Source organism: Oncorhynchus masou, chromosome 23 (genome assembly GCF_036934945.1).
Source record: "Oncorhynchus masou masou isolate Uvic2021 chromosome 23, UVic_Omas_1.1, whole genome shotgun sequence".
Taxonomy (NCBI): Eukaryota; Metazoa; Chordata; class Actinopteri; order Salmoniformes; family Salmonidae; genus Oncorhynchus; species Oncorhynchus masou.
The window spans coordinates 24,054,343-24,073,037 of record NC_088234.1 but is presented as its reverse complement, the minus strand read 5'-3'; the positions used below and the strand labels follow the sequence as shown (position 1 = coordinate 24,073,037).

General features: G+C 40.9%; 1 protein-coding gene across 14 annotated transcripts in view; it reads right to left on the bottom strand.

Moving 5' to 3' along the window:
* LOC135510606 (receptor-type tyrosine-protein phosphatase delta-like) overlaps nucleotides 1–18,695 on the bottom strand; it is a 383,074-nt gene that overhangs the window by 83,600 nt on the left and 280,779 nt on the right. For 12 of the 14 annotated variants that reach the window (XM_064931651.1, XM_064931650.1, XM_064931655.1 and 9 more), the window contains 2 exons: nucleotides 8,014–8,202; nucleotides 3,886–3,996 (listed from right to left, as the gene is read on the bottom strand). In XM_064931651.1, coding sequence (XP_064787723.1) covers nucleotides 3,886–3,996; nucleotides 8,014–8,202 — 300 coding nt within the window. Of the gene's footprint in view, nucleotides 1–3,885; nucleotides 3,997–6,001; nucleotides 7,618–8,013; nucleotides 8,203–18,695 lie in introns of those variants that run through there. The other 2 variants (XM_064931664.1, XM_064931659.1) reach the window with 2 other exon arrangements.

Here is an 18,695-nt window from a genome sequence, read left to right as displayed (position 1 = left end):
GTCACATTCTCACATCACACATACAGATGCTCCGTGGTGGAGACACATCCAACTATGGTACAAGTACATGGAATATGGTGCAACTCTGCTTCTCAGATCAAAAAAGTGGATACACGTTCCAAAATAACCACGTTCGAAGTAGAAACTAAAACCAAATCAAAATTTGAAACCAATCCAAAAACAAATTGATTGAAAATAAACGATGCAGCACTATGCACATGGAAAGATACAAGGCCGGGACTGTCGTGGGGGGCTTGGGCTCTCTGTCATGCAAATGGGAAGATACAAGGCCGGGCCTGTCGTGGGGGCTTGGGCTCTCTGTCATGCACACAAGCACATAGCTGGCTTGGAAAGGCAACCATGGTTGGGAATGGGAAGGAGAGAGGAGGATTGAGAGGGAAAATAAATACTAACACAGACATACAAAAAACAGATATCAAACATGGGGAGGGTGCAGAGGGTTAGGCTGACAGCTTTGGTTTGCACGGAAATAAACACGACTGGCTATTATTAAGATAGAGTTGCCAGGGCAGGACGAATGGACAGCGTCACTGAACAGATATGGGGAGGTGCTACAGTGTGACAGGAGAGGACAGGGAGAGGCAAAGGAGTCATCTTAACACAAATCACAATGTTTTCTGAGGTTCGACTTAGGTAGTTAACCACACATGATTGAAACACACCACATAAGGTAAGAGGATTTAAGGGACAGTGACTGGAGAAGGGGTAGAAGAATACAGGAACTGGGTTTGGATTTTAATACATTTCTAAGGAGGAATGATATTAAAGGAATGAAGTCAGTGTTACTGCTTATAGTACTCAGAATGAATAAAGGCCCCAATAGACCAATCTCCTTGGATACTCAGAGACGTAATGGTGGGAGTATTTGGGGAATGTTGTTTGCTCTTCCATGCGCCTTGGAAAGATGAATCACTCTGGTGCTTTGGCGGTGAACCTCGGTGATACTAATAAAGAGTGAAACACTCCCATCTTCCCAATCACTTTTAATTAAAATTAAACAAGCTTATCTCTCGAATATGGGGCACAAAGATGAGCCTTGACTAATGTAATGGCAAGAGCCATTGGATTTTCTCGCTCTATGTGGCCATTAATATACATTAACATGATGTGATGTAAAACTGAGCGTTAGCTAATATAGCATTTTTTTGCTAATAGCATTGTTGGCTAATAGCATTGTTTGGTAACGCTGCAAGCCTGAATCTACATGTAGCATTACCGAACGTGTTCAACCGCATTCACATTTCATACAGCACATTCTGCGAAGCAGATTGTTCCTCTCCAGAGAGAAGGAATTTCAGAGAACTCCTTGCATTATTAAATACAACTTATAACCCGCTTAATATTTAATTAATATCCAATTGGATCACAATCCACCAAGACATAATATTATCATACTCATTTGAATATCATTACATTTGTCAAGTCTTGTGCCTATTGCTACAAATACATTACGCTTTCATCTCACAAGGCTATGCTACCTTAACAGCTGAGACCTAGACCTCGTCACTGACTATAACAAAGGAGAATTTAATATATATATTTCTCTGACACTATGACGAAGAGCAATAGAGGGCACATTTTCATCCAGTCTTAGTTAGTCAAATGGCTGCTCAGTGGGAATTCTTTGCTCATTTTCATGTGCCTAGGCAGGCCGCAGAGTGTGGCAGCGCTTCATTCCAGGAGCCTGTAGTGATAGAGGACACCCTTCCTGCTCCGGTGCTGCGGCTCAAGTTGGTGCTGTGCTTTTTTGTGCCGCCTGCCGTTGTCACGGCGTTGACCTGAGTTACCAAGCAGGAACACTAACAAGCTACGGACACCGAGGGGCGGGGGCAAAGGGTAGGGGTGAGGCTGAGAACAGAGGTGGGGGGGGTCTAGCTTGAGCATAAACAGGTCACCATGCAAATACTCCCGAAGATGCAAATATTATCCCACACCCTCCCACCACGCTAAAGCTGCACTATCCCTTCCATTTCATGCACCACTTTTTGGACAGTCAAGCATCGTAGCCAAGACCAAGGGAATTCCTCATGGAAAGAAATGTACTGAGCAACTAAGCAGAAACAATAATAATACAAGGCTATAAATAATAATGAACCAAGGAGAGAACAAAACGAGAGAGAAAAATGGCACGCAGGTGCAACTACTGTACATTCACTTCATTTGTATTCTTGAGATTTTGAGATTTTTTAAATTATTTTTTACGGTTGCAATAAATGAGTTTCTTTAGTTTCAGTTTTGTAAGGCGGTATAAAAGTAAAAAAAAACACCAACCTTCTCGCAGCTCTGAGGGATGTAGGGGGTTTGATGCAGAACACAATGAAATGAGGAAAGGAGAAGAAAACAAGGGAAACACAGAGAGAGTAAAAAGGCCATGTTCAAGGCGTTCAAAATGCTACTGTGAAGGACGTCCTGTCACAAGGGGACAGGGAGTCCGCTGCATCGCCCTCATACCCTGGTTTAGAGGCAGACGTCTTAACTAGCACCACTTCAACATGTTAAGCATTTTGAGGGTTGAAATCATTTGCTATGTTTAGCATATAATACAATCCTATCCCAGTCATGTGGTTGGCTTGTATCGAGTGCTAAGGATGAACATATATGTGCTATGTGTAGGTTGGGTTTTACATACAAATGTTCTGCATGTTGAAAATGTGAGCGATGCAAAACGTACTAATATGATATCCAGAAAGATATCGCTGTTCAATTTGGTCAATATCCACTTTCACTTTGTTCCACCCAATAAAATATCTGTTAACTCATCATTATTCAGTATTCGAAGTATCGTCATTGACTGTGATTTAAATGAATGAACTGTGATGATACTGCAAACCACAAGACTCGAACAGAATTAGAGATAATAGTTTTTAAAGAAAAATAGCTACAGCTGGCAATTAAAATATTCATATTAAATTCATGAAAAACGATTTTACTTCAAATAATAATAATATCCAATGGTGTTCAAAGATTGATATAAAAATGTAACCATGGCCTTAATCTTATCAGTAAACACACAATAATATTATTACAATGGACTTAAACTATGTAATGTGACTTTCACATCGAAAGCCGAACCTCAAGACAGTTCATGATAATTGGAACAAAGACTTGTGATAGCTCAAGAAGGTGCTATGAAGGCCACAATAGAGTGTTACCTTTCAAGGAAGTATCACTTATAAGAAAATCAGCAAATAAATGTATGTGCTGATGCTATAACCATTAACTTAAACATTTAAATTGTTGCAAAAAAATAGCTGATTTTCAACATGTAGTTAAAAGTCATTATTTAGAAAATCTACATTTATCTGATAACTACATACAGTCACTATTAAATATAATCTCAGCACTTTTAAAACTGTATTGACAAAGAGATAAATTAAAGGTGTCCTTCCAATGTTGCTCAAAAGAGAAAAAAGAAAAGAAACAGAAAGATCAGAGAGGATCTGCTACTATGAACAGAGGGGATTGGTGGAGGGATTGTCCACCCGTTTCCCCTCAAGGTATATTTGGGAGTAAAAGGCAATTAGTAGGTAAAACACACCAAGCAGTCAAGTCATTGGAGTTAGATAGGAAAAATAACAGAAAAACACAAAACAGAACACACAGGTTCAAATCAGTGCAGGTAGGTCAAATAGAACAAAAGAGCCATACTTACAAGTACATCACTGGACACGGACATTTGGACTGGATCACTAACTCCAATACCCCAAATTACCCCGTTTTTGAACACCCATCTCACCAGTTGTACAATAATATACCAACCAAATACCACTTTAATGTTTTCTTCTATTTATTTTGTCTTATCAGAATGTGGGTAACCTGCTTCCAAAGGAGAATACCGCTGTTGTTTTGTTGTCACTTTCCTACCTCTGACATATAGATTGGCGGGGGCAGAATAACGGGTTCCATCGTTGTTGGTGGCGACGCACTCGTACTTCCCCTGGTCGGACTCTTCGCTCTGCTCAATCTGGAGGGCCCCTGCGTGGGAATAGAAGGTAGGTGCCGGACACAATTGGTTTAGTGTCAGCCATTTTTAATATAGTTAAACAAACTTTTTATTTTATTTTTTAAACTTGCTTGACTGGTCAGGGGCCAACATGTTATTGAAGCCCCCTCACTCCTAGACTTGCTCTTTTTATGAATCGATGAGGGTACATCGTAAAATCCGCTACCATTGTAACTAGCGTAGAGGATTTTTTTTGTATCTGTAGGGATCATTTGCACAGAGGATAGTTTACTTCACCATTGACCAACACAACCTTATTTGTTTCGCAAATCGTCATTCTTCTTGTAACTTGACAGTTTTCCCCTAACATTACCCCAGCCTGATATATCAAATGTGTGACATCTTTATTACATATTTTCTGTAATTATAAAAAGACTAGTGTATTACATCAATCATGGATAGTTTTAGCAGATAGCTTTACTATCAGGCCTACAGAAATCTTAGGGGAACAAATCAATTTTTAACAACCATGGAAAAATATTTAACATTTAACATTTACCTCATTGTTGACATCAGAGGATAAAAAACAACCTACATACATGTTGCAGGGTCTAAAAAGGTACTCAACTTTAATACCCGTGTGAAAATATGTCATAGTATAGCTCGACTCTGAGGGATAGGGGCAAGCCCTGCAATGTACAACATTTCACCGGACTGTCAATATGGGGATGAGTGAAACTGCTTCAAGGAAGCATGGATCAAACAAAAGAGGTTTACAGTATACAAAAGCAGCATAACAAGGGAGGACAATTAAAAAATTAATTTGGGTATGAATTTTAGCATATTCAATCACAGATCTAATATCAATCAAATAAATTTAGGACTTCATCTAGTCAAGGTCGGTTAGAAAAATGCAGCACTTACAAAAAAAATGGAGAAAAAAAATGCTGCTGAGATATGTGAAAAAATACTCATCATATTATCGTATTACCAATATATCACCCTCTGTCACAAAATGTTTGACATGCAGATCTTGTCCAAAGAGCAAGAAATGTATGTCGGCACAACTTACAACCTTTTGACAACCCTTAGCTGAAAAATAAAATGCAATTGTATTAGAAGACAAAATTCAAAATGGTGGCCTTGATCCGACAAGAAGGCAACCAACCACTGCGTTAGCTTGTGAAAGCTACAAAAGACACCCATAAAAATCCACCAATGGGATCCGCAGTGTGGTGTCATATGACCAGGGGAAAAATGGCTTATGCATCAATCACTCTCCAATTCCCAAACGGCAAAAATGGACCCGCCAGGTCCTCGCCAGACTCAACTGTTTGCCTTCCCCCAAACCCTGAAGAATAAAAAAACGTCAAAAAGTAAAATAGCCTTCAAACCCAAGAAAAGTAAGAAAAATAGGTGAAAGAGGAAAAAAGCACCCGTAGAAACTTTATCAAAAAAGTAGTTGTTTGGGCTTTTTTTTACACAAGGTACAGGAGAGGAAAGCAAATAGAATAAATAAAAAAAGGCTTGCAAAGATAGAAAGAATTCTTTGGGAGAAAAGGAAATGTTGTCTTCAGCATGCCTGCGTGATTCCACAGCATCTGTGCATAATTTTAGTGCTGAACAAGAGCAGCTAAGGGGGAAAAATGTTTGGTTGTTTTAGTTGGACAAAAAGAGGGACACATGAGCGCTATGGCCAAAAAGAAAACAAAAAAATGAAAGAACAATTAGAGTTTGAAAAAAAAGTTGTCATTGGATATGCTTCTTTGAGCCGGAGCAAGCATATCACAACTGAGTTTTTTGAAAAAGGCTCTTCAAATCAAAATTCAAAGGAGGAAATAAAGCATAGACAAAAAATGGAGATTGTATGGAGTCAACAGAACAGGACAAATAAGAAGGAAGGTCGATAATGGGAACGAAATGGGATTTGGAGTTGGGAAACAGGACAAAAATGAAGGCGGGCGGGCGGATGGATGGGACGACAGCAAGAATGAATTTGTTTTGTTCATTCTGTGAACATCAGTTCAGCACTCTTACCTCTTATTGGTGTACCACCTGGGTGGATAATATGAATGCAAATAAGATTAGAAAGAAGAATCATTAGTAGGAGAAGATACAGGCTGGGGGCTTTGGAAGAAGAATCAAATTAGACTTAACAGAGTACGTAAATAAAGCGGACTAGAGGAAAGAGAAATGAGAAAGAGAGAGAGAGCTAGAAAGAGAGAGAACTCTGTACTCTATTGGCAAAAAAAGACAGGATTCATCTTAGGAAGGTATCATAGGTCAGAGAAGGTCAGAGAACGTTGTACAGTGGTGTGCCACAGGGGAGGTGCCATTTTGGAAGTGGCATGGATTCTGAAGACCATCTACTGAAGGGAAGGCTTGGAGGAGTTTGAATATGAGAGGGAAGAGACTCGTTTAAGAGACCTGGAACCCTTTAGCTTGACCTAGTAATCGCTAAACATCTGCTTAAATCTCTGTAGTGGTAGTAGGCTATACAGTATTGAGTGAGTGAGTGAGTGAGTTTGTGAGTAGGTGAGTGAGTGATTGACCATACAGTGAGGGTAGATAGGTAGGTTTTATTACTAAGGTGGGGGATATGACATCTACCGGGCTAAAGCTGGGTGAAATGTGTGTGCTCTGGAAAAGGTGCCAGTATTGCTTATAGGAAAGCTTTGTGGGGGGAAAGTATGTGTGCCACTAGCGTTATCTTTGTGTCTACACTAACTGTTAGTAAAATGCATGCCATGCATTTTATTAATAGTTATAACATGAAGAAAAATTAGTTGGGAGTGAAGTGTGCTTCAGAACTAAGCACTTACCAAAGGATTCTGTAGATTTAAATACGGAGAGAAGAAAGACAGCATAAAAATATTATTATATTCCTTAGGTTAAGTTACATTAGTTTTTTTGTCAGAGTTAAAACTTGATCAACTCTACGTCACAGGAAAATCAAAGTCGCACATTAAAAAAAGAGGGTTAATTTACACAGATTCCGTTAACAACAAGGTAAAGGAGGGTTAACAAGACATTTTAACAAAGGACAGCTGTGAAATCTGAAAAGGCAGGTGGTCAAACATAGAAGACTAATTGTACCAGAAGTAGTGCAAAATCTCAAATAGGAATGCTAACAGTAAATATTGCTAGCCAAACTACAAGTTAAGTAGCGCTAGCATATATCCGATGGATTCTGAATTTCTAATGCTTTACCGCGTTAAAAGGAAACTTGGAATATTCAGAGGAATGGGATGAGGAAGTATTGGGAATAAGCCACAGGCAAAGAGAATAAAAATCTGGAGTCTACGTGGAAAAGCAGGGAGTAGATCCAGAGAGAGTCAATAAGGGACTGGGAAAGCTAGACACAAGCGTCACACACTACTGTGGCTACTTAAGACCGGGAAAACATTCCGGAAGAAATAGGTGCCTCGACTGAAGTTCTTATTTTCTGTCTTAATACAACTGTTAGTTTAAATCACAACAAAAAATGACAAAGAATTAGAAAAGGAAATAGCCTAAATGTCTTCCTATTCACTCCGTTCTGCAATTTTCTCTTGGAGCCTTGAAAAACAATAAAATTACTAAAACGGGTGCTCCTTTGCAAGTTCTGAATGAAGCCCAATGTTGAATATTCATCGTTTTAGAGAAAACAAGAGATAAAAACAAAAGAGAATGGATCCATCAAACACTGCATCAAGGCAGTCAAAGGGAATCAACTAAACTTAACCAAAAGAAAATGAACTCGTCAGAAGAACAGTCACAGCAGTGAGCAATGTGGAAATCAGACTGAAGCGGCAAAACACACAAAGACAACCGACGGAGCCATGACAACACCAGAGACAGGGATGGGAGGAACAGACGACACACACCAGGATACACACACACACAGTAGAGAAGGAAGAAGAAGCAGTAGAAACAATGCCATTACCTACAAAATCAAAGCCAAAGAAGAAGAGGAGAAGGAAAATGAGAGAACAGAAACGGAAGGGATTAGGGTACAAAAATGAAAGAGTACTCCCGGTTTAGTTCTGGTGGCGGAAGTGACACCCTACCTGATCTGAGCTGCTTGATACGTCCATTGTTGTTGGTGGTGTTGACGGGCAGGAAATCTTTGAACCAGGAGATGTCTGGGTCAGGGTTGCCGCTGGCGGCACAGAGCATGGTGGCCGTACGAGTTCGCTCTACCACTTTCAACTGGGGACCCATGTCAATGGTGGGGAAACCAGGGGGCAGTTGGTCCTCTATGAAAACCAAGAGAAAACCATAGCTGTGAGCTCATTGAGTTCAAGTAAGAGGAGTGAGAGAGATGAGAGCCAAAGGAAGATGGCAGAAATAATTACAAGCAATAGGAGAGAGAAAAAGAGGTAGACTGAGTGTGTGTGTGTGTGTGTGTGTGTGTGTGTGTGTGTGTGTGTGTGTGTGTGTGTGTGTGTGTGTGTGTGTGTGTGTGTGTGTGTGTGTGTGTGTGTGTAGAGAATTAGAATCAACAACAACATGTGTGTGAGTCAGAGAGAGACAGAGAGAGAGAGAGAGAGAGCGAACAAGGCAAAGTTGCATATAGAGGGATGTGTGCATTGTGTTCATACTTTTGTCAAGTTCTAAACAGTTATTCAGTGACCTCATACTATTTTCTGCTTCCATCTGAGATGTACTTTGCTGAAACATTCCCTTTATTTACCAGGCAATTATATTGACATGGACAGAAAATAAAAATAATATGGAGATTGAACATTTAGATAACCACTAGTCTCACAATATTCAGCAAGGCTCTGTATTCACAAAATGTGACACAAAACTTAACAGCTTTTTTAGACAGTTGACACTTGACTATGGGTGTGTTTTGAGTAGTTGTACTGTATCGAGCGTGTTTACAAGTGCATATTGGATGGTGTGACAGGAGGGTGTGCATGTGTCTCTGCCACATTACGTAAGCTTGTCTCTTCCCTGTATCCACCACAAAGTGCTGATATTAGAAAGGGGGGCTGCTCCCCTTCCTGTTCTCTGAGATGCGAGACAAGATAACTACCGCAGCTCCAGCTCCTGTGCAAAAAAATTATCATTTTAACCAAACAAAGACAATCAAAGGCCTAAATCAGCTTGTCTGGCTCCTTGAAGCTCTTAGCAGGAAGCTGACTTCCTTTCACAGTGAGAGAAGACTTACAGAGAGCACTGGGTAACATATCCCATCCAAAATGGCTATTGCTTTAGCTTTGTTCAGGTAGCCGCTATTGCTAAAGTGCTAATATGGAACATGGTTGGCATACCAATGAGGCTGAAGCACACCTTAAAGCTTCGCTCTCCCTGTTGTGATATGCCTAATTAGCGTCTTTCCCTCCCTTCTATCAAACGCCACCTATTTCGAGTCGCTCTCTTCATTAAAGTTTCACGAGACACACTTCAGGATGGAAACAGCTTTGAGCAGCCGCTGTCTCTGTGCAGCCGACGATAACCGTGGCTGCCTTCCGATGATGCTTTCGGGTATCTGGCAGGAGAGGATACCTTGGTGGGTAAATCCTTTTCAAGAATTGGACGTCATTACAAATGAGGAACTTTGTTTTGAGCTTCTTAACTTCCCCTCTTTAGTGTCCCAACCTGAACCAAGGTTTACTTTAACGATTGGATGCTATTTATGAGGGCATAAGCACAGAAATAGAATGCCATTCTATTGATATTCACATAGGTTTGACTGTCAATTGCTAGAAAATCAACTTGGGGAGTGTCTTTGGGGTGGCTGAAACGAATTGTCAAGTCTTTGTGATTCAGAGTAATTGCAATTAAGGAAAGGGGTAAGGAATCTTATGACAACACTATTTCAAGTGTCATTAGCAATACATGTCACAAACACACAGTTTAGCATAAATCCTCAATCCAAGGTGGTACGTATGACGTATCCTAAGTATCTTCTTCTTGATCATTGGCCATTAAGGAAATTCGGTATGCCTTGGGGGTTGGTCCTATTAAAAGTTTGCTGGTGTCGTGTTTCCTCGTCCTACACGAAGACCCTCACGTTCACACAACCTTGAATGTGTTCCTCATTAGTCGATAAATACCACAGCTTAGTGCGCCACTAATTTTAGCTTCATTGCGGCATATTGAGCTACCTGTTGGGGAGACACTACAGGCTACGTGCACTCTATTAACATCTTGAGTTACAAATCAATCACGCTGCAAGCAAATGGAGAGTAGAAACTGAGGCAACTAGTGACAGAGAGAGGGAGAAGGACACGAGAAAGACCCACAGCGTGTGCTAAGAAGAAATACAAAACGACCACTGTTGTTTAGTATGGAGTCTGTATAGTATGGAGTCTATATAGTACGGAGGCTATTATATAAAAAGAATGCTCTCTCATTGCATGGTATTTATCCATAGCTAAAGGCTAGGATTTGGTATCAGATAAGGCTATAAAATGTGAATGTTGGATACTCATGCAGGCCCATCAAATGCAATACTGATAGTCTAGAATCTGTACAACGAAATGATCAGGAGTCTGGTTATGTCACGACTTCTGCCGAAGTCGTTGCCTCTCCTTGTTCGGGCGGTGCTCGGCGTTCGACGTCACCGGTCTTCTAGCCATCATTGATCCTTTTTTCATTTTCCATTGGTTTTGTCTTGTCTTCCCACACACCTGTTTTCAATCCCATTCATTACCTGTTGTGTATTTAACCCTCTGTTTCCCCTCATGTCTTTGTCAGAGATTGTTTTATTGTCAGTATAGTGTGATTGTTGCATAGGTGCACGTCGGGTCCTCGTACCCATGTTTGGTTTGTTTGTTAATTTATTGTTATGGAGCATACTCGTGGAACTTTATTAAAAGACTCCATTTTACACTCAGTTTGACTCTCCTGCGCCTGACTTCCCTTCCACCTATTACACCTATGCATGACAGGTTATTAGTCAAATGACTTACTTTTAGTTGTTGACAACAATTATGAGAATAAGTTATGAGAAAAACAGGGAGCCTAACATTAACATTTCTCTCACAAATATGTAATACTTAAAAACTATTTCGAAAAATGCCACCTCTCATGACTTAGGGGCATACAGATAAGAATGCTGGGCAAGAAGAAAGCCTTAAAAGCTTAGCTTTGCGGATTAATACATCAAATGTGACAATACATCTACTGGTTAAAGCCGTTGCCCACACTGCATAAAAGAAACAGGAAACGGTTTTAGAATCCAAGTAAAAATAAAAAAAGAAGACAGGAAAAAAAAGAAAAGGTCGGTACATTTCTCTTTCATAAAAAGAACCTCTGTGTTAAAGTGCCATTAAAGAAATAGCCTAATGAAAGAGAATGGGTTTGCAGAGGTGTTTCATTTGAAAGGAGGGAGAGGAGGAGGAATTAATTGTGCGAGGTAGCTCCCACTCCCGAGCCTCCCACAGCCCATTGCAAGGTCGAACGGAAAAATCAGTTGATTTCTAAAGTGAATCGAAAGCTACCTGCTGGAACACAATAGCCAGGAACATGCCTCGGAATATGGACGAATGTTGAATATCATAATGGGATGTGACAATCCGTGCAATGTATCGATGAAGGGACAAAAAGGTGCTCAGGAGATCATAATTTAGCCTTTCTCTGAGCAATCAAAGTTGCTCTCATGCTGGGCAAAAGCAATAACCTTGGAAAGTCAGCTCCATGTTTAAATATATCCACTGTAAGGTCTTTGTCAGAATTATATTGTTTGACATCATATCAACTAAGTTTGAGAGATCTAAGGTATGTCATAGCATTTTTCTTTCATGCCAGACAAACCGCTGTATTGCCTGTTCAATTTGTTGCCTATGATGCTGTCTTGTAGACTACGATGTTACAGTATCCACTACACGTTGCACAATTTGAAGTTAAGTAATGTTCAAGGATGCCTTGGCATCCCTGTCATTTCCCTTCGGTTCAACTCCAATAACATATGGGCAGCTGAGACTGCTGTATTGGTCGGTCTGAAACCAATGATCTGGGGAAAAAACACGTTTTCTGGCCTTTTGAACACATTCCTGCGGACCTCACAATATGATTTACAGTCCTTTTGTGCAGTCGTGCTCCTCCAGAACAGCTAAGAAGTCATGACATCAGCTGTGAGGTTTCTGCAGACACTGCCCGACCATAACTCTAAAACTACCCTAGGTGATATAAAAATATATTCCCACAGTCCCTTTTCGACTTCCTCTGCCACTCCCAGTACATTCGTTTACCTCACAGAATAAACTAGCATTGCGCTAATAAATAAAGGAGGAAATGAAACACCTTTCCTCCACTTCTGATGTGATTAACAACTCAAATCGTCCGAAGCTGCGGCAGCATTTTCTTCAGGAGGCCGAGAGAACCAAATTAAACAAGAGTAATCGCTAGTTCATTTATGTGGCAGACCTGATGTTTGTTGTATGCCTTTTTGAAAAACTGTGGAGTTACAGACAAAACAAATAATAACCAATTAATTAATTAATAAAAGGGGGCAGAGCGGATAGCAATTTCACCATGTGCTATGTTTGCAGTTCCGCTAATAGTCAGGGCTTGGGTTGGGTTTTCGACTTGCGGTTACATAAATGATCAACCCGGGCTCATTCATTACCACTCAGGGAACTATTGGCTGTTTCCTGTGATAGAATTGGAAATTGGATAAGTTTTAATTTGTGTTTGTGTAGCACATGGGGATGTGTAAAACGTACTACTCAGCCTGAGGCGTCCCCATTTCCGCCAGCGATTAGCTAGCTTTTTGCGTGGCGCAGACTGGTAAGACGCTTCAGGAGGGTGGTCACGTGTGCTAGCAAGGCAGAGGTCCCGAGTTTTCCAGGTATGGGCTGAATTGGGAGGAAGTGGTACTCGCAAAGCAAGCAGCATGATGTCCTTTACACTTGCATGTGCTAATGTCTGTGAGTGTGTTCTTTGTGTGTCTGAGTACAGCATGCATGACATCACCATTCTCTGTGGATTGAAGTAAAACGTGAAATGCAGCATAAAAGGGCCACTGTGCGGTTTCTTTTTCACGTCACTGGAAGAAAAAAACCTGAAAGCTCAAGGACAGTTTCAGACAAGGGAAGTTTTATAACTTTGCTCAAGACCATACTGTATTCAACAATGGATCTACACACTAAATGAGATGGAGGGGAGTAATGCTGAAGTCACCTTCGAAAGAAATGCTGAGCACTGGTGCTTGATATAAAAGGACTCCCAATGACAATTTGCACACATTAACCAGTCAGGCCATCAGGCACTATAGGAACCTGGTGCCAAGTATGCGAGGGTAGGAAAAAAAGACATTGGCTCAAATAGTACCTCAGTGAGCATATTTTCACAAAATACATGAGGTCATTGGACATAAGCTCAGGCTATTAGCAAATGATGTCTATCGTTCACTCTTATGTCTCCGCAGTGTCTCCCTAACAACATGCTTCTCTACAATGACAAGGGTAGCCATTCAAGTATACTAAAAAAAACACTCATTTGGTAACACTAACCAGCCCTGTAAATGTCTCAACTACCACCACCAAACCCCTCTCCCCTAACCCCAAAGAACTCTCAGAAAACACGCTGGCATGACACCCCCTTTGCACAGTCATGTAATTACAACAGACAAACATAAGTAATATTCTCCTTGGGAGGACCGCTAATTAAATCTGGATAATTGAGTCTCGACAGACCGGACTAACATTTGAGATGTGATTAGTTACTGTTTACCCGACCAACTTAGCCCAGTTTGCGTAATGGTGTATAGAAGGAGAGAGGAGGGGGAACCCTGTTTACAGAACGTTGAGGGCCTAATGTGGTTATCTCGACGGGAAGCGATTCATTAGCACAGCGAGGTGACAGTGCAACTGAAACAAGGGGCTGAATGTCTAGTTCTGCCACTTGATATTTGCTCAACGTTGACAGAAGATTAACAGAACGATTATAAACCACTTCTTTGACAGACAGCTTCCTGTTGACACTCCAAAGACATGACCTGGGGAGAGGAAGTCAGGAAGAGTGCACTTCCTGTGTGACATTCTTTGTCACCCTCACATGATCCTGACTAGAATATTGGGTTGTAGAATATTGTGTAAATCTGTCAGTCAATACTTCTAATACAGCGATGGTTAGGGGCATAGCTTTCCATAAATCACATTGCATTCAACTTCAAAATTACCTAATAAGTACAGAGGGACGTGAGGAAAGGAAATAAGCCTTTGCTGCGGTGCGGTGTACTCTCCCCCCCCCCAAAAAAAATGTATCCATAAAGACATAAACCTTTCCGGTCACATTCCGGCTTTAATTTCGTGCCTGCCGTACGGGGGATTGGATCCAGTCAGGTCTTTTCCCCCCCAGGCGGAACGAAACTTTTCACCCCAGGCTTGAGGTTATTCTTCTGGCAAAATCCCTGCAGGCCATAATAAGATATATTTGTTGGACGTATTTGAGCGGATACAATCTACTTAAAGAGGCTGTCACAGGTCAGTTGCTGTGAGCAGGAGAAAGAGCGTGCTGAGACACATTGTGGTTTGGGAATCCCTCTTGCCTGAAAATGGCGGATTATCGGAATGCTGGAATGTCAGCGGGGGAACTCTTCAAGTGTGACACCCATCCGTTTAAAATTTCTCACTCCTTTTAGCTTTGTTGTACAGCATGCCCAGCTTAGGATGCGCTCTTAGTCTTCTTCTCGGTGTTCGCGAGATAAGGTTTTTCAGCCAGCACAAAAAGCCCACAAAACATTTTCCATTTCCTTTTAAATGTGACAGTAAACTATTTGCTTTCCTCCTTAAATGCCACAGCAGCGTCAACCACAGCCGTTTCTTCTCGCAGTATAGCGTGTAATGTGCAGTTAAGGCACACTGATTAGAAATGTATCTGCGATCAAAATGCCAAATAATTGAAGCAACAGCTTGGAAGACGAAGAATTTCCCCAGGTTAGTAATGTTAACCAACTGTCTCTTTTGCTTCTGTAACACTCCTCCAATGACAATTGAGTTGGCCTGGCTTGCTGATTGGGCATTTATTGTAAATGGGTTCTAATTAAGTATTGGTTGCTTTAGGGACTTGGACAATAGTGACCTACACGTGCAGGCATGCAACGCACACAGATCAGAGAGAGAGAGAGAGAACGAGAGAATGAAAGACAGAGTGCAGTGACCTCGGGAGAGGACTAAATAGAAATGGTCTTAGCGTATGAAAAATGGTGCCGGAGCACCGGATAAATCATGTAATAAATCATCTCTCAGGACATAGATGAAGGAGTGAAATCTGCAGGCCGAAAACATCTGCCAGAAAAGGCCATCTAAGGATGACTGGGGCCATGACGCACTCAGGACTTGACCATAATCAGGACGCTGGCAGATGTCCAACGGTGTGGGACGTGTGGGTAAATTCCTTTCGACAAAGAGGACGGACTGTGCAACACTAACGTTATAGAGTTCATCTTTGCCAACCCCTCTGTTTCAATACAGCATGTGACCCAGGTGTTTACGTAGCAGTGTAGCATGCCTAGGATTTGGTATCCTTTTGTGATGGAAAAACAGTGTTTATTTTGTTTGGCCATGGACTACAGTATGTTACTTGAAGGTGCTTAATGGTTGAGACAAACTTTTGAAGAAAAATAAGCAATGTTGTGTGGAATTGAATAGAACAGCTTATTGTACAATGATGGCCTCATTCATCCTAATTTGACAAACTGTTTACATTTCTATAAAGTTCAATACAAACTTGTTAGTACATCAACTAAATGGCAAACCTGAATCCTCTTCAACAAAATGTTCCTCTCTCTGCACCAGTTCCACTGATGTATTCAATTATGTTGTTTTTGGCATTTGAGGCGGAACTGTTAATTATGCTTTTGTTTCCTTTCAAGCAAAATGACTCGACCAAATGTAAGAGATCTTCATGAACAAAGGCAGACACTAATGCCTCTTTGTGTTAATCGTATGACGCCATTTGCTCTCCTTTTCTCTATCTCTCAATCTCTGTTTTCCCCTACATCTTTCACAGTCCCGTTGTTGTCTTCCCCCCACACTCTACTTACAAGGCGCAGTTCTCAAAGCGGTAAAAATGTGATATTTTACAGTCGAGCACATCAACGATGACAGGCCTCTAAATCTACCCACCTTTGCTTTATCAGCACAGCACAGCTGGGTTGGGATATTCCAAAATGTGACAGTTCCACCTCAAAGAGAGCCTTTTGATAGACAAACTAGAGCTGTATTTCTCCACATATCCATCCATCATTTTGTCCATATCCCTTTACAGAGGTGAAACTTGTCCCTGTATGAATTTTTGGACCCTGAAAGTGCAGGTTGATGTCACTCTCATATTACTGAATTATCGTGCATGCACAGATGTTTGACTGAGGAAACACTCTTCTTACTCCACTTCGATACCGAAGTGACTTTTTCATAGCAGGTTAGGAAAACTTACGCCGCGCAGGTTAGGAGAATTAACCTAGCAGGTTAGGAGACTGAGGTTAAGGTTAGGAAAAGGGTCAAGGGTTAGCAGAAATTGCTTTGTATTGCTTGAAAATAGTTTGTCCATGTTTGACTGTGACTTAAATTAGCTTCTTTGAAACAGGAAATAGGGCGACAGGCTAAGAGAGGTCTTGGAAATTAGATTTCCCTTATAAACATACCCTTTGTGGCCAAAGGAAATCTGCTTTAATACAATTTATATCTTATAATGAAATAAATTGATTTCAAAATTGATGTATTATTCATGTTTCAGTGCAGAACATGTGGAGGAAGCAGAGAATGAATAAAGGGTCTAGAATTGACACAATATAAAACAGTCATAACAATTTCCTAATGCTGACATCTTGGTTTCACAGGCCTTCTGTCTCTGTCACTGTCTGAAACAGGAAAGCTATCACCTTAATTATGCTTTTGTGACACATCCAAAATGTATGGTCACATTTTTTATGTTTATTTGTGTTAAACAGATAATAGTTAATGTGAAGCAGGAATTGTACAATGTTTGACGCATCACAACCGATAAAAGGTGTGCTGACGGTGTGGTCTCGATATGGACTAGGATTGTGTGTGTGTTTGTGTGTGTAAGAGAGACAGATTAGGCTGGAGTTGTTTGGCGTGAATGGCTATTGGCCATTAGGAGTTTTGCGATACTGATATTGTCAATCGACTTCTCTTTACTGATAGCACATCAGCGTAAGCTACTCAAACACAACAGATCCCTTTAATACACACTGCTGTCCACAAAGGGCTTGTTTAAGACTCAGTGACTGAGGAAATTGTAATAACATGTATGTCCATCACACTGGAACTGGATCCGCCTCGACTGTGGGATTCTGTTGGATTCCTTGTCAGATTATAAACGTCTCAATGTCACCTCAGACAAAATACTTGGAGTACGTCAGATGCAAGTGAAAGTGATGATCTTTGACCATCAATGGAGTCAAGTATCTCACGGAGGGGCTGGTGTAGCAAACCATGCAGAGAAACACACGTCAAAACTGCCACTGAGAACTACAAGGTTCTCAAGGTTGGGATGGAGCACTAAATAGAATTCAAGACAGCACACACCGAATACTGTACAATAACAGTTCCCAAAATAGTATTTGATGTTTACACTGAGATATGTCAGATAGATCATGTGACTGAATGAATTATATTGGTGTATTGCAGCATCATATTCGTCTGATTAGGGCATTACATTTAGGAATTTAAATCCATCCTATACAACATCAGATGATATGCTTCAAGCCACATCACTCGACTTCATGATTAGCAACATCCCCCCGTAAGCTTCCTTATATCAAAAGGCATTATATAACCGTCAAAGTACTAATACAATCATGGCAGACGCAATCCTCATAACCAGCACTTAGTAAACGAGGCACAGCATGCATGGGGGATTTCCCAAATATATAATTCAGGCTTGTACTTGGTAGACCAGTACAAAGCTCAGAGAACACAAACTGCCTTAAAACACAGCAGGGTTTTTTGGGCTCCAGTCTTTTTTTGGGTGGGAGGGAAGGGGTTCGAAACTCATTCTCTAGTCATTGATGTTACATTGTGGGAAGTCATTGATGTTACATTGTGGGAAGTCATTGATGTTACATCGTGGGAAGTCATCCACATTTGATAACATCTGATCGGTGAAAATACTACACTAGTGGCTTTGAAGCAAAAAAGAAAGGGGGGGGGGGTTAAATAAAATCTTCCCGACAATTGACATTCACAGATGCATGCGGGAATTGTCGGTGCTCCGTAATCCCCTGGGGATTTGGAGAGCAAATGAATAGTTCAACTTTGGAGTGAAAGCCCCTGGCCCAGTTACCTCGGCTGTGTAAACATCTGGGATTGGGTGACCCTGGGTAAACAGTATCAGGTATTTGGAACAGTGAGCCAAGTACAGCTGGTGTTGATAGTCGTGTAATCGCACCATGCGTTGAGTAATAGACAGCATCTCGACAAATTAGCAGACATTGGGACCCTATACAGTAATGTTTGGGAAGCACTGATTCTATCTATGCAGTATGTAACTGAGTTACATGTGATATAGTTGTAACTGGTGAGTGTATTCAAGGTCCTACAAGCAGACAGTATAGGCAATTAAACAATTGTACAGTAGGATAAAAATCTATTATTTTGCCTATTTCCAAGTGCAGTAGTAAGGGACTGTGGTATTTCTACCATGCCTCCCAAACAGAGATTGGCATCAACTGTACCCTGCACAACAAATATTCCTCTTGAAATGATGCAGCTAATTTACAGACCACAAAGTTAAATTTGTGAAAATCGCTGGGACTGTTTGCATTTTC